At 41.3% G+C, this 16,439-nt stretch overlaps 1 protein-coding gene across 1 annotated transcript in view; it reads right to left on the bottom strand.

Moving 5' to 3' along the window:
- The window catches only part of LOC143996451 (collagen alpha-6(VI) chain-like), a 357,097-nt gene that overhangs the window by 23,441 nt on the left and 317,217 nt on the right, over positions 1–16,439 (bottom strand). The window contains exons 29-33 of the mRNA XM_077491501.1: positions 15,548–15,583; positions 11,659–11,721; positions 10,336–10,395; positions 8,987–9,022; positions 1,031–1,067 (exon numbers count right to left, since the gene is read on the bottom strand). Of these exons, the coding sequence (XP_077347627.1) occupies positions 1,031–1,067; positions 8,987–9,022; positions 10,336–10,395; positions 11,659–11,721; positions 15,548–15,583 (232 nt within the window). The remainder of the gene's footprint in view (positions 1–1,030; positions 1,068–8,986; positions 9,023–10,335; positions 10,396–11,658; positions 11,722–15,547; positions 15,584–16,439) is intronic.

The following is a 16,439-nucleotide window of genomic DNA, read 5'->3' as shown; positions in this document are numbered from 1 at the left end:
AGAAGTGTACCTACCAGGCAACACATTCCATATATATATATATATATATATATATATATATATATATATATATATATATGCTGTAAGCTGTACATGCCTGTCCATGAACATCATGGATGCATAGTACATTTTGTGAGGATATAATTTGCTTGTCCATGCACAATCAGTACACCAATCAACGCTGTATCCTGGCCTAGGCCGACAAGGCCCAGGCCTATGACAGCACTTTGCAAAGGGGCAGCACGGAAAGAGTCTCCGCTGGCTTGTTCTACACTGTTAGTGTAGCACCAGTCTTATGGGGTGGACTGGGGTGAGAGGCAAATTAGTCTAGTGCCCCCATAAAGCGGCCTCACTGCTTTCAGTATGTGGGCGGCTGGCATTCCGCAACTGTGGGGGGGGGGGGGGGGCGCTTCTAATTTTGACTATTCTCTCATCCTAGACCACAAACCTTCCTCACTGTGCTATATGTTTTCTGCTTCACCATAGGCATGGTTATATCTTCTTAGTCCTCTCCATAAAATTATCAGAAATTTGTGCTTAAAGTAGAACTATAAGCAACTCTTTCATTTTGGATAGAATAAGGGAGGGTTATAAGTCCCTGTCAGTTTATTTTTTACCATCCCTGTCCCATTGCAGAAATTTCCCTTTACTTCCTGCCGCATGGCCAAACAGGAAGTAAGAGGAGATATATGCAAATTAAGGGACTCCATTGCCCCCCCCAGGCCCTCAGAATTGGTGTCCCCAGTCTAAAATTTCAGGGCGGGTCTTAAACATCAAGGGGTGTGGCCTTGACAGGAAGGGGTGGGTCATATTTAAATTAGGGGGTGCACGAGTTTAGTAAGGCCTTGGGCAGTACAAAACCTAAATACACTACTGACACCAATATAGTCAAGTAACCATTAGTAAATTAGGCTCATATCATTCAATTATATCATGTTATTAAATAGTAACCTGGTAAGACAATTGCATGGAGACACATATGCATAACTCAACATAATGACAATCAGATATACAGTCGATTTATACTTACGGCATGTCTGGCGGATAAAGTCAATCAGTTCACATGGCTGCGCAGTAAACAGAAAAAAATGTAGTTAAAACCACAGCTAGGATAGTATTTCACAATCCTGTCTTCAACTCCCACCAATATTGTCTCAGTAATGTGAATCCATGTGGGTAAGGAAGCCTTGACTGATGGAAACATGACATTACATCACGATTGTTTACAATTATGTGAGGTATAGGGTGAACCTGAACCCTGGAAAAGGTTACTCTGAGGCACGTCCCACTGACCTAAGGAGATTCAGCTAAGAAGAGTTGAACACCGACCCACCTGCTCTGTGACATTTTGTCACAGCTTTATTTGAGGCTTTGACTTTGCTAGCAATTGTCATTGCTTTAGTGAGCTATGCCCTCAAGTTATATTCTGGGGTCAGTCTAATTGCTGTCCGACACTAATCGTAAGGACGGGCCTCTTAGGCCGGTCATATATGGAGCGAATTTCTTTCTTGCAACCACAGGTTGTACAACTGTATTTTCATTTTCTTCATCAGCTCCCCCGCACAGTTATTACCTTTTGTTCTACTTGACCCTCCCTTCTTGTAAGCTCTAATGAGCAGGTCCCTCGGATCCCTCCTGTATTAATTTGTATTGCAAGCGTACTGTCTGCCCTCAAGTTGTAAAGCTCTGCGCAAACTGTTGGCGCTATATAAATCCTCTATAATAATAATAATTTGGATTAATTGGCAACACACATATACCACATGTTAACTAACATTACACATGGCTGATTGTCTGGCCATAAAGCTACTCTGTCACTAAATTAAAGAAAAGTCCTCCCTGCCATCCACACCACCAATCTTTGCTTGCTGAAGGTCCTTCAGCATCTGACAGTTTGAGGAGTGTCGGATGCTTGGCCTCCCTCTGCCCTCCTTGGTTACTTCTCTCTGGCTCTACATCCAGAGTGACATAGGAGCTGACAGCAGGAACCACACAAAGGGAAGTTGCCCAGTGGAAGAAATCACAGAATGCAACAAAAGGGTTTAATGCTGATATCCTTTAGCAGACTTAGCATTTCAAGGGATTGAAGATCTATGGCATGAGCAGTAAAAAAAGGTACTCTTTATTTTGCAGGCAGAATTTAATTTTTACTTTAGTTTCAATCATTTTTATTAAACATTTTTAAATTACAATATAGCCACATATTGTAACAATGCCGAATAAGGAAGTGTGTGTAATGGGTGTAACATCGCAGATAAATAGCACAATTTCAGAGTCAAGTTATAATGATAATTCATTGTGAATTTAAAATAGTATGGACAATTCAGTAATGTCTGAAAAAAAACTCCCATGTCCACAACAACTGACTAGACATCTATAGCAGCATATTCACCTGCGTATACTTCCATAAGAGTGTGTGGGCAAGTAAGCCAATATAGTTTTCAAAGAAAGAGAAAATTAGAGTAGTAATAACCAGGAGAAAATGGAAAGGTTGTAAATAGAAAACAGAGGGGGGGAGGGATAGAGGTGAAAGGAGGGGGAGGGGGTAAAGGAAGACCCTGGTATGAAACAACTCTTCCAACCTAAGTCGTTCCAGTGGATACCAAAAATGGGCAAATGCTATATAGTTAGTAAGGAATGATTAATTCAGTAAGTAATGGGCTATACGTGGTATCCAGTTTTTCCTAATGATTTTCATGGCAACTCCTAATGTAGATGCCATCTTTTCATTTATTAGATACCAGAACATTTTGTTTTTGACCTGTGTTATATTTGAATATCATGGAATCATTGAATATCGTGGAATATCATGTTCTGGCCGCCGTTGTTTGAAAATAAACGCTAGAATTTTAATGTCATACAGTCTTCCTGTTGCAGAGTTAGGAGGGACTCATATGGGTTTTTATGAATTCCAACGCCTAAATTAACAGAAACATTGGAACATCTTGTAGGAATTATTGAAATCTGAAACTGAGAAACAGTTTTCTGTGTTCTTAGGGCACCTGCATTTATGTTTCTTGGTTGGTTGCCATATTTTGAACATTTACAGACCTAACCTGTCTTCATAAAATATATTGCAAAGGACCTCAAGATCCTGAATGATGGCAATCATTAAACTGGAGGCTTGACACATTAGGTCACTTTTTGGTTTGCAAAGGCAAATGTTAAAAATGAAAGTACTAAAAGCTATGACATTATTATTAGCTTACAGCAGTTAGTGTCTACACTGTTCTGTACTGTGATGTATGTATTATATCAGGAAAAAGCATGAGGTGATAGCAATTATTTTTACACCAATATGTGTTCTATATCCATACAGATAAAGAACACATATTATAAAAACATGGCTTTTTTTATATATTTTGTATTATTCTTCTCAGAAAATATACAGCCTATGCTAATCAGTTGCAGATTATGATTGCAGATTATAATAAGGGCAGAATAGTTGGCTGTCCATTACCACAATATTCAGGTGGTCCCTTGGGGATGGTGAAAAAAAAAGTACTGTACCCTTTAGCTTTTTTAGGCCCTTACACATATTTTTATAATCTTTTGTATTGATCAAAGTAAAGGTTTCTTTTAAGATCAGGGGTAGACTGTGCAGCTGCACAAAGCCCCCTTGTAACCTAATAGTCTATTTATTGTAGCTATGGGTCAGGTGCTGGGACCTCTCCCACTGTCACGTAGACATAGCTCAATTCTATCTAGCTGTCAATAGATATGCAATGAATGTATTTTACCAGTACTGTCATTAAATTAAGGACCTACAACTGGCCTCGCACAGAGAAGTGTGTGCCTTCTGTAGTTGAAGGTATTGTTCCATATTATCTGACACCTGTAATCTTGAGCACACCGCTGTGTAGATCCAATTTACAATTCAAACACAGCTTTCCAAATCTTGTAGAAATGTCTCACAAACCATTGTCAGAAATAAAGCACAGATGTCTCAGTACACTGATCTTTATGTATGATACAATTAACTTGGCAGGAACCCCATAAACTGAAAACATTGTTGGCCTACAGTACAGCTGTTCCACTGCTGATCCTCATCTAGCAGAAATCAAGTAAAATATTGCAAGCTTATACAAGCATCAAGTGTAATTTAGCACTTTATTAATATATAGTTCTGCTAGCTATGATTGGCTGTTTCCAGTATTTATCAGGTCATTTCAGTTTTATGAAATCCATACCAGAATTGTTGGTCCAGACATAGCTGTTTAATCTGGCTCCAACATAGTAAATTTTTCTTTAATGTGTCAATATATGTGGCTTTTTAAATTTAAGGATTAGGTTAGCTTTCAATGCTGGAATATTTGTCTTAGGCAAATAGGTCCTGGCTTACTTACCTTTCCTGCGGCTGTGATCCCCTGCACTGACAAATAAATTACCTGTGTTTAAAGATATCAGCCCCAGGGTCCCAACACAGGAGATAAATAATCTACATGCGGGGGTTGGCAAGCCATCGAACGCGGTCGACCGCGGGAAGGCGACAGGTGGATCGTGACCATGGCTCTGCTTCTCTCCAGCCTCCGCCTTTCTCATGTTCTCTGCAGACCAGAGAGCGTGAGACATCATAGTGCTGAATGGAGGGCAGGAGCTACCTCAGTGAATGATTGCTAGGTGGTCCTAGCAACTAATCACCAGCTGGTTATTATGAAATGTTAACTCCGGCAGCTCCCAATCCAGCAGCTCCTCTGGCAGCTTCCACCCAGCACTATGCTGTCTCCTGATCTCCACTCTGCTGCACACACACACTGGCAGGTAGGAAGGGGCTGATGTGAAGGGGACAAAGGAGATACTGGTGGAGGAGAGATACGGAACACCATTACAATCTTTTTTTTTTTTTTTTAACATGCTTATTCCATACAAAAAAAAAATAAAGAGATATAAAGCATTATTTTTAAACAAGAATACACTATATTTAGAAAGTTATAAGATTTACCATCATCTCTTCTTATTATACAGATAGGTCCAAGAAGTCAGCAACAAATATAATAATATCTCCATAAACCAACATCAAATACGCTTACAGGACAAAACAACACCAAACTTACATCTATATGTTATTTTTCAAAGAAACTAAATTATGCTCTACTCATCAACTTAATCTACTATAGTTCACTCTCCTCATCCTCATCCCCACCTCCACCACACTAGCCATCATACATTGAATTGCTTGTATTCAGCCAATATCTCCAGATTTTAATACATTTTTGGGATGTTCCTCAATGTTTATATGCTAGTCTCTCTTTTTTTAAAATAAAGTTTATTTTATTACCCCATTGTTTATGGATTGGAGGGGTATTAGTGGTCCAATTTTGTAGAATAAGTTTGCGAGCTATGTAAAGAGATCTAGTCCACATTATATGCATCTCTACTGTTAAGATTCCATCTGGGATTATTTCCAGTAGTGATAATTTAGGGGTATTTATTAGTTATGTCCATGATATTGTATTCAAGGTCAAAAACACCTTCTCCTAATATCTATGGAGCTTAGGACAGCGCCATAGCATATGGATAAGGGAGTCATTAGATACTAAACATCGCGGATACAAAGGCGAAGTGTAATTTCCCCATGCGTATAATTTTTGTGGAATGTAATGGATTCTATGTAGAATAAAAAGCTGGGACAATTGCTGGCAAGGTGATATAGATACCTTAGGTAAAGTCTCCATAACACAAGTCCATTCATCTTCACTAAGATCACTCAGGTCCTTTTGCCAATGAATAAGACTTTTAGCTTGTCCTTCTGCCTTCACTGTATTTAATAATATATGATATATGTCTCCTATTAATCCTCTTTTAATAAGCCGTGTTGAAGTGGCTTTCATTAATATCTCTGATGGATTACCGTATATTGTAGTTGGAATGTTAGGGCTTGACTTTGTAAAGCATGCCGTATCTGAAGATACTGATAGAAATAGCTTTTTGATAATTGGAACCTCTCCTTCAGAATATTAAAGGGTAGTAAAGTATCCCCTTCAAATAATTGATAAAGAACAGTTAACCCAGCCCTTTTCCATCCCAAAAATTCTGGTATTTTATTCAGCTCAGGTAAGCAGTAATTCTCCCATATTGGCATATGTTTTGTATAACCCTTATGCTGGGTAAGCATGTGTATTGTCTCCCACAGTTTGTGAATTAAATAAAAGGTTGGAAATTTTCTATTCTCGTAGAATCCATGGGATACAATTCGCTGTACTAAGGGTAGTGGTTTAAACTGAGTCATTACTATATTCTGTATGGGATTTATATTATCTAATTCCTCCCAACCACACCAGTGTTGAAGTTGAGCTGCTATGAAATTTAATCTTGAATTAGGAACTGCCAATCCCCCTCTATCTTTTGCCTGTTGCAGGGTTTCTAATTTTATTCTTGGTTTACCATGTTTCCATATGTGATCTCTAAAGGTTGAATCTATTGTTCTAAACAATTTTCATGTCAACCAAACTGGGGAATTGTGTAATAAAAATAATAATTACGGGAGCCATACCATCTTCACCAGATTTGCTCTCCCTATTATCGTTTGGGAATTTGCTCCAAGTTTTACTTTGTTGCCTAAATTTACCTAAAAGAGGAAGCAAGTTTTTATCTATATACCGTATATACTCGAGTATAAGCCGAGATTTTCAGCCTCTTTTTTGAGGCTGAAAGTGCCCCCCTCGGCTTATACTCGAGTCATCGCTGTCTGCCCGCTCGATCAGCGTGTCGAGCAGACAGACAGCGGCCATTCTATGATTCAAAAGCTGCGCCTCCGGCTCCGCCTTCGCCTGTGATAGGCGGAACACTGAATTTCCCAGCAGCCTGTGTTCCGCCTATCACGGGCATCGTCTCATCCTCGTACTACGGACGAGGATGATACGACGTCCGTGATAGGCGGAACACAGGCTGCTGGGAAATTCAGTGTTCCGCCTATCACAGGCGAAGGAGGAGGCGCGGCTTTTGAATTTTACAATGGCCGCCGACGAAGAGGGCACGGGACGGAGGCAAGGCAAGGCACGGCACGGGACGGGACGGGACGGGACGAGACGAAGGCAAGGCAAGGCACGACACGGGACGGAGGCTCGGGACAAAGGCTCGGGACACAGGTAGGCTGGACACACACACACACACACACACACCTGTACTGCCCACTAAACATGATGGGATTTTTGTCGTGGCTATGACGCAAAGTGGCTGCTGGATGGTCTTCTCTGTGTGGGTGGCCAGCGGGAATAAATCTGCGACTCAACTATTCCCTTTTCCCTGCCAAAGTGAATGGGTCCTCAGCCCTGGTTCACACTATATTGCCATGCAGCTAACACTGCAAACCCTATTCATTTCCGCACTGCGTTTTGCGATCTGCTGCGGGTGTAGGTGCAGGTAGGCTGGACACACACACACACACACACACACACACATACACACACACACACACACACACGGATGGAGACACACACACACGGATGGATGGATGGATGGAGACACACACACACACAGGGATGGATGGATACACACACACACAGGGATGGATGGATGGATGGAGACACACACACACAGGGATGGATGGATGGATGGATGGAGACACACACACACACAGGGATGGATGGATGGATGGATGGAGACACACACACACAGGGATGGATGGATGGATGGACACACACACACACAGGGATGGATGGACGGACACACAGGGATGGACGGACACACAGGGATGGACGGACACACAGGGATGGACGGACACACACACAGGGATGGACAGGCATGTCTCACCCTCGGCTTATACACGAGTCAATAAGTTTGCCAGTTTTTTTGGGGGTAAATTGGGGGCCTCGGCTTATATTCGGGTCGGCCTATACTCGAGTATATACGGTAATCCTTAGCATTTGGAGTAATTATCACACCTAGATATTTAAATAGCTGAACATATTTCATCTGATGCTTTTGGTGTGAGAGCTCCATCTGTATTGAATCCATCGGATCAATAGGCATAATTAGGGACTTGTCCCAATTTTTATTAAACCCTGAGAATGTACCAAAATAGTTAATAAGCGAGATAGCATTAGACAAAGAGTCATGTGTATCCCCTAGAAAAATACGGGATATGGAACACTCCAGTGGGGGGGATTGTTATGATAAATGGACAGATGACACTGCTGTGTGGAATGGGGAAGCAGAGGACAATTTGTAGGAAGAAGAGGACACTGCTATGGGGGGGGGGGGGGTACACTACAGTGGACAGGGGTGAAATGAAGGGACAGAGGACACTGCCTTAGGGATACAGGACACTACTGGGTAGAAAGGGGGCAGAGGACAATATGGGGGTGAGGTAAAGGGGACAGAGGACACTGCTTTGGGGGGTACAGGACACTACCGTGGGGGAAGGGGGGTCAGAGGACACTACAGATGGGGGAGGGGAGGCTGATGTGAAGGGGGCAGAGGACACTGCATTGGGGTGTACAGGACACTATTCTTGGGGGAGGGGGACAGAGGACACTACAGTGGGAGGATGGGAAGGGGACAGAGGACACTGCATTGGGGGGTACAGAACATTACTGTGGGGGGAGGAGAGCAGAGAACACTGCTATGGGGGGGCAAAGGACACTACAGCGGGAGGGTGATGTGAATGGGTCAGAGGACCCTGCTATGGGGGAGAAGGGGGGCAGAGGACAGGGTGATGTAAAGGGGCAGAAGACACTACTGTGGGGGGGGGGGGGGGTGTGAAGGGGGGCAGAGAACACTACTGTGACACACTGTGTGTTCTTCATACCTTATTTTTATTGGAAGCTTGATAGTTTTTTGTTTTGTTTTTTAATTAAAGGACATCACCTAATAAACCCCAACCCCCCCCCCCCCCTTCCCTCAAGAATCATTGTTTTCCTTTGTGTTGTTCAGATAGATCTCAACCTCTGGAAGGTTGCCTACCCCTGATAGTGCATTGCAATGTAATATATAGTGCTAGTCTAAAAAATGTTTGAACAACTTAGTATCTATAAGCAGTACATACCGATTGTTCAGTTTGACCTTTATCCCCCTTTCTTCCCTGAAAGTAAACACAAATAAAAAGAAAGCATTTATTTTAAATGCAATTTAGTAAAAGGAACAAATATTCAAATTCATATTAATAATAACTGGAAAAAGATAGAATTGTGGTATACCTGCCCCAGAACCATTCATATGCTATAACAATAAAAATAATAATAATAATAATAATACCAATTCATATGACAATTGATTCTCCTGTGAGGTCATCTTTATCCTTGCAAAAAGGAGAAAGAAGCGGTGCCAATTTGAGCGTAGTATTAAAAACAAGCGGGTTTATTGGAGGTAATACACTCACATCAACCCGCTTGCTTTTATTACCTCCAATAAACCCGCTTGTTTTAAACGCTACACTTAGATTAGCTTCTTTCTCCTTTTCTTTTGAACCCAGAGCCGTCTTTTACTCTGAGAGCAGGGTAACATTATTGTGACGTTTAATTGGGATCCTAATCACTAGATCTACTCCTGCGATGTATGGACTCTATTAATTACAGTACATGCACTGTTTTTTTATTGTCCCGTATTCATATTTTTTTGCATGGTTTTACTAATTTACCATACTGCTGTATGTATATCTTTGGTAACCTCACCACCATCTGACCCTCCAGGAAGTGTATCCAAGGGCTCCCATACACCCATATCTACCTTATCCTTATCTGATTCCTTACGGTAAAAGCAATGTACATGCTTAAAGCTGGACTCTAGCCTCACCTTCAGTCTTGTACTGTTGTACATGCTCCTCTCCTCTGCTGTAATAGCTTGCTCTGATTTCACTGAACACTGTGAGCTTCTTTTAGGTGCTGCAGCAAGTTTGATTTAACTGCCTCATTTCCTGGCTAGAGGACCTCCAGAATCATCTAACTCTTTCTTCCCCAACATTTCTCTCCCTGGCCCATACTTTTCATACATTTTATTTTTATGTCTTTTAATTATGGCGGCTCAGTATTACATGTAGGCATCTACCTATGGCAATCTACATGCATATGCAGCCTGCCTAGGTTGGCCCACTCCTCCAGACTAACACTGATCCATGAGATTTTAATATTTGCACAATTTCTTTCTAGGAGGCAGTACACTGCTTGTATCAAGGCCGAGAGTTTTTGAGGGAGCAGCACCCTGCGAACCTTGCATTGCACAGAGAGCCTGCGACGAAGTCAGTAGGTCTAAAATAAGGTGTGTAATGAAACTTTTCATTCGCATGTTAATTAGGCGATATCAACACATTTTCAGTGGTCCTTCCTCCAAAGCACAACCTAAAATGATAATACTCCTCGATAATCTGCATAGAAAGACTTAATCATGATGGGAAGTTACCCTTCGTCCACGAGGTCCTGGTTGTCCTGGCTCTCCAGGTTTTCCTGTACCTGCAGTTACCTGTAGTTATAAATATTAATATTATAATAAAGCAAAAACATTTTTATACAGGAATTGAATCTAGCACTCAAACTAGCTTTTCAAAATTAAATGCAGTTGAACTTTCATTGGAATGTAAAGATACTGTACATAAAAAATATGACTTAATTGTGATCTTTTTTAACAATTTGATGATGATGCTTTTTAAAACATTAGAATCTACAAGAATTGCTGTAGATACTGCTGTTCCTGTGCTGACTTAAAGAGCACTGGTCAATACAAAAAAACAAAACTGCTGTGAGTATAAAGTAAAGGCATCTAGAGCTGCCTGTACATATCTGAAGTAGCCTTCAAATACTATCTGTTACAGCCAAATGCTGAGGCAAAGCTCTGGCACTTCAAGTTAGCGTCACCACTTGCCGCCCCTTTGTGCCCCTGACATTCCTATTGGACCACCTCTATTATTGGCAGCATCACTGACCAATAGGAAGATTCAGCAGTATCAGGAAGTAATGAAGCTTTCCCTGATGGAACTGGCAGGATATTATCTTTAGAGCAAGGATCTATGAGCTGCTGCAGGTTTGTGCATTCATTCAACTTGCAACTGTTTTTTTTAAAGGGTAGGGCCTTTTTAAAGGAATTTTGCTCTGAAATATGGAGAAAAACATTCCAGAGCCTAATCTGAAAATGTTGGTTTCCTGCCTGTGCTGTTGTCCCTGTGACTTCAGTACTTTCTAAGTTACCGATCTGAAACAAGTTTGAACCCAATGAAGTCAGAAATATTGAGGTTGAAGTTAGGTTTTAAAATTGGGAATGATCTAATAAAACCGAGAATCAGTGATCATAATTCAATGTGTTGAAAAGTATTTGTTATTGGCCTGATGTGTACTTTAACAGAATAAACTTAAATAATAAAGTCAGCATAATCCTACAATAATTATTACTTATATAGCAAATTTAGCCTAAGGTCCTAATGAATATAGAACAGCAGCACAGAACTGGAGTTTTTAATATACAGTAGAAGCAAGAATGGAGCACAGATTCAAAGAAACAAGCCCTGTACTATCATTATACGGCTTGTACACTTCCATGGTTGTTGCAGTCAGTATATAACACTGAGAAGGCTATTAAAACACAGGCTTATGACTTGCTAAAAGACCAATCAGTTAAAACTGTTCTAGATTACAAAATTATAGGGTGACTTGTTACCTTTAGATACTTAGACATTTCTTCTTCTTAAACATATTATAAATAACTGAGTAAAAAAAGATATACCGTACTTACTGTTCTTCCTGGGGCTCCCTTTGGCCCACGCTCTCCAGATGCTCCAGGGTCTCCTTGTACTCCCTGTGAATCATTGAAATACAATTATGGCCAGCAAATAGTAATTTAAGGATTCATATTGGGCAAGGTAGTTGGGATTAAGCAGTCACAATCATTATGTATCTGCAGAATATTTTTTTTATTGCTGGACAATTATATTGTTTTCTGTATTGCTGTTTATGTAGCACCCACTAGTGTGCTAGACTGAGATTGTACATAGTTTTTTTGTAATGTAGATAAATTTAGGCTTGGCTAGCAGCCAGGCTTGTGTTTTGAATCTGGGCCAGGGTGAGTGATCCAAGGAGGCTGGATGACTCATTAGGCAGAACCTCTAGTAACTCTTTCTATTTACTGGAATTTTGGAAAAACTTGCAGAAGCATGGGAGGGAGGTTAGGAGGACCTGCCTGAAGTATTAATAAGGGCCCTACCCAATCCACGGCCAAATTGACTGGCTGGGAGAGGGTACCTCCTAAATACTCTGGCTCAGGCCAGCAAGGGCAGTGTGAGTTTGGGTGGAAGCTGGAGATGGATTGCTGAGGAGGCTGTCAGAGGCCATTGAGGGTAGCCCCCTAGTCTAGGGGGTGACCTCAGGCCTGAGGCTCAGGTGCTAGAGAGATCCTCTGAAAACACAAGGAGGAGGCCTGTCCAGAGGCAAGGGAACAAGTGTGAGGAAAGCAGGAGCCAGCGAGCACATCCAGGAAATCTCCAGGAAGACAGCTGGGTGGCTGGAGAGCTGGAGGGTTAGAGACAGTCTGGGAGGACTGAAGACAGCCTGAGAGGACTAGTAGTGGTAGACTGGGATGGTTGTAGAGTCAGTCTGGTAGGACTGGGGAAAATTAGCCAGGAGGGCTAGTTAAAGGGGCAGTTGCAGCCAGGTGGACAGGCACTGCCTGAAGAGGGGGGGCTGGGATCAGTAGCCACAGGAAGGTGGCTGGACACTTTTGTACACACACAAAGGGGCCTGCGGTCCCTGCCTGTAATGGGCTTTTTGCTGGATCTGACAGAGTGCTCTGTCAGATCCCCGCTAAACAGTGTTTCAGCTGGGCCTGAGTGTTTCAGCAAGCAAGTGATGTGCTGGAGGAATAGGAGTGTACACAGTGAGTGTATGTAGGTGAAGTGTCCCTTTAGAGACTTTGTTCCAGTCAAGTGGGGATCCCATAACACCCCTATCCCCATACAAGTTATTAACCCCTAAATAAAAGAAACAAAACAAAGCTGCATGTACTGTTTCCTGTCTCAGTGAGCCTGTGGAAAATTTGATGTGCCTGGCTGTACAGGGCGGGGGATCCCTATTCACCAGATGCTCCTACAGGGGATGCACTATATTTAAGATCCCTTGAAACTGAATGATGAGTGGAGAATGAGTACAGTTATGATGTATTTGGTTGTTTGGAAATATAGAGGTCTTGATTTTACATTAATCAACTGTAAAAAAATAGCATCTGCTTGTAAGCAGGTGCAGGTAGCTAGTCTACCACTAGGTGGCTCTGTCCCAAATTAGTGTGGTAATAGGGAATTATGTAATTAGGTGTTAGCTCTCCCGTTTGACAAAGCCTTCCAGTAGTGATGTAATGGGCGGAGCTAGTGCCCATATAAATGCCAGGATGGGAGTAGCCTTATTTAGATGAGGCATGGGAGCCAAACATCCCACAGCCATTCAGATGTAGTCAGCTACTGCAAAGGCCTTACACAGGGCAGAAGGCTGGTGAGATTTGAGTGACCACAGTACATACACTATGAACAGTATATATCAGTGCAGATTAAATCAGAACTCCACTCTTTACGGCAGCATTTTAGCGATCTTCAAGCAAAATTAAAATATTGCAATTCCACTTTTTTTATGTAAAAGGTAGATAGTTGTATTGCTAAAAGTGAACTTATCTTTTAAAGGATAAGTTCACCTTGTCAGAAAAAATAATAAATGCACTTTTTTTTTGCAGGTAAACTATTTTTGCAGGAGCCTGTTAAGGATTGCACTAGTGATCATCAGATCGCTGATGCTATGCAGGTCTCCTGCAGACCTTTCAGTGTATCTGCTTCCTCGTACAAGGAAGCTGCTACATAAACTACCACAGAGCTCACAGCACCATGGTTGTTCATTGAAAACTACAAGCCAACAACTGAAAAAGGCTGCTGGACCTTGTCGTTTTCCATTCACATAGTGCTGTGAATGAGTGATACGGCTGGGTGGGTGGAGTCCAGCATGGCCACGTTTAAAAAAAAAATTGGACAGCTAGCGGGTGGAGAAGAACCTCTAGATGGCACAGCGGGGATCAGGGAGGTGCGTGGACCAGTGCATTCATAACATGTTACATGTTACACCCCGAATATGGGTGTAACATGTAACATGTTATGAAAGGTGAACTTATCCTTTAAGGCCTTAGCACCATGTATCTCTTTAGTTAGTTCTGTCTGCCAGTCTGTATTGTTAATCTCTGTTTATGATTCTCCATTTCTTTTTTGTTTTTATAATCAGTATCTTAGTAAAGATATCTCTTTTTCATCTTTTTTATCTGCATTTGTGTCCTTGAAAGTCCTTTCAATTTTAGGAAAAATGCTGCCAAGCACAACAAATGCCAGTTACTCCAATTATGCATTCAGTAAAGAAATAAAGTATATAAAAATATAAAGTGCTACTAGCATAACTGATAGAAATTCCGCTTTAATTTTCCACAATTCTTCACGCAGAAGAAATCAGGCACAGTTTATTCATGAAGTTATGTGAAGTTATGCAGTTATGCTAAGCGGTGGGGGTTATAAATCTTACATAAGATTATATAGGTGGGATTTCAGCTGTGTGATGATGCTAAGCAGGCACATTACTGCAACGGGGAATAGGTATTATGACTATGTAGCCTGCATGGTATGTAAAACTGCTCACATGTGTATTTCATCTGTGTATTTATATTATTGGCTTAGTTTAACTCTATGGCTGAATCTTTTTGTCTCTATAAAAACCTGAGGTGTAAAAAAAAAGTATGCTGTAAGAATATGGCATACATAGAACAACATCTGCAAACAGTTTATTTGACGTGCAGTGCCATTATAAACATGAAAGAACTGCTAACCAGGTTGCATACACAAAATGAACATAAATTGATAACTTGCTAACAACATGATCTTCTGCCCACAATCATACAGTGTCCCAATTATACTGTGTACTGAGAGAAGGGACATTCAGAGAGAGACCCTCCTTCCTCTCTAAATTGGAATAAAACTTGAATAAATCTTTTTCATCTGAAGAATGGAGAAAATGTTTTATATAAAATTATTGTAAATGATCGTTGTCTTCGTCTTTCCAGGAAAAATCAGTGATTTCTGGTTCCATTTCCAAAATCAAAAAAGGCATATAAAGACATTGCATTTTGGCGACACATGTGGCCATATTCTGTCACTGGAAGTCAAGCTCTCCTCCACTTATTTTGGAGTGGTTCCAGATAGTCAATAATACTATGTCATTAAAAACCTTGGTAGCAGAGGGCAGCAACGATGCTGAAACATCTTGCACCTTATGGACATGTAGGAGAGCATAAAAATGGGCTCTATCCCTGCTGTAATGTGCTCTATCCCTGCTGTAATGTGCTCCTTTGAGTACATCTGGTTAGGCTCTGTAGATTACATTTATAACATTCTACCATTATATGCACACCTGCAGTTGTATTTCACCTAAGTCTTTCTTACTCTTTACCTGTTCGTTATTAATACATAAATTGAAATTTGAACATTACAATCACAGAATTCTCCTATGTTTCTGAATATTCCCTGCATCTCTTGTCCCCCCCCCCCCCCCTCCTCCTCCATTTTTTCATCAACTTTATCATTTATTAAACTAAAAATGAACATAAATACCTTTACTCCATTGAGTCCTGGAAATCCACGAACACCCTAAGGATAACAATGAATAAAGATTCTTTATCTAAGTAGGACATTTACCAGATACAGTTCTTCTTTTAGGTATTCAAACTGATTACAGTAAAATATAAACAGATTTTATTACGGTATAAGATAAAACGAAAAATGTTCCAAATAAAAATGAGCTAACATCATGACTAGTTGCAATAATTGAATACATAGTTGTACCCGGGTCTTTTTTATGTACTGGAATTTTCCAGAACTTTGTACTTGCATCTTCTGACACTGGTCCTCTACTACAAGCTACGTTTTCGTAGAAGCTACTAAGCATTATGGTTCACTCTAGCTGCAGTCTGGCAGTTAGTTCAGTCTGGCTGATCAGGAAACAGTTCTCCCACTACCTGGAACAGGACTGCTTCCTTTATCTACCCTTCAACACCTCCAGCATGCAATGATCCATCATTATCCCCTGCTCCCATGTACTTTGCTGTGCCCAAGGAAGGGATCCACTGCTGAGTGGAAGAGAGAAGCCAGAGGCGACAGAGCCTGGAGAGCCTGGATCACATTGTAAAATCACTATCCTAAGCAGCTATGCTTCTGGACTCCAGATTTGCTTCCTAAAAAAGATATCTGAATGCCTAAGGCCGCGTACACACGGGCGGATTGTCCGCTGAAACACGGTTCAGCGGACTAAGTTGGACAGACAATCCGCCCGTGTGTACGCGGCCTAAGCCTACAGAGGAGGCAGAGAGAAGCTTATGAATGTAAGGGGGTGAAATGGATCTTATATCTGGGGAGAATTTTTAAATAGAGGGAATAAGGGGGGTCTGCTATCCAGAGGACACTGCTAGCCCACTAACACAATGGCCACCATAGTTGCCCGCAGCTC

This window comes from Lithobates pipiens, unplaced genomic scaffold, assembly GCF_037356315.1.
Source record: "Lithobates pipiens isolate NorthernLeopardFrog02 unplaced genomic scaffold, aLitPip1_a1.2 Scaffold_19, whole genome shotgun sequence".
NCBI classification, from domain to species: domain Eukaryota; kingdom Metazoa; phylum Chordata; class Amphibia; order Anura; family Ranidae; genus Lithobates; species Lithobates pipiens.
The sequence above is the reverse complement of the archived record's forward strand: the minus strand, read 5'-3'. Positions and strand labels throughout refer to the sequence as shown.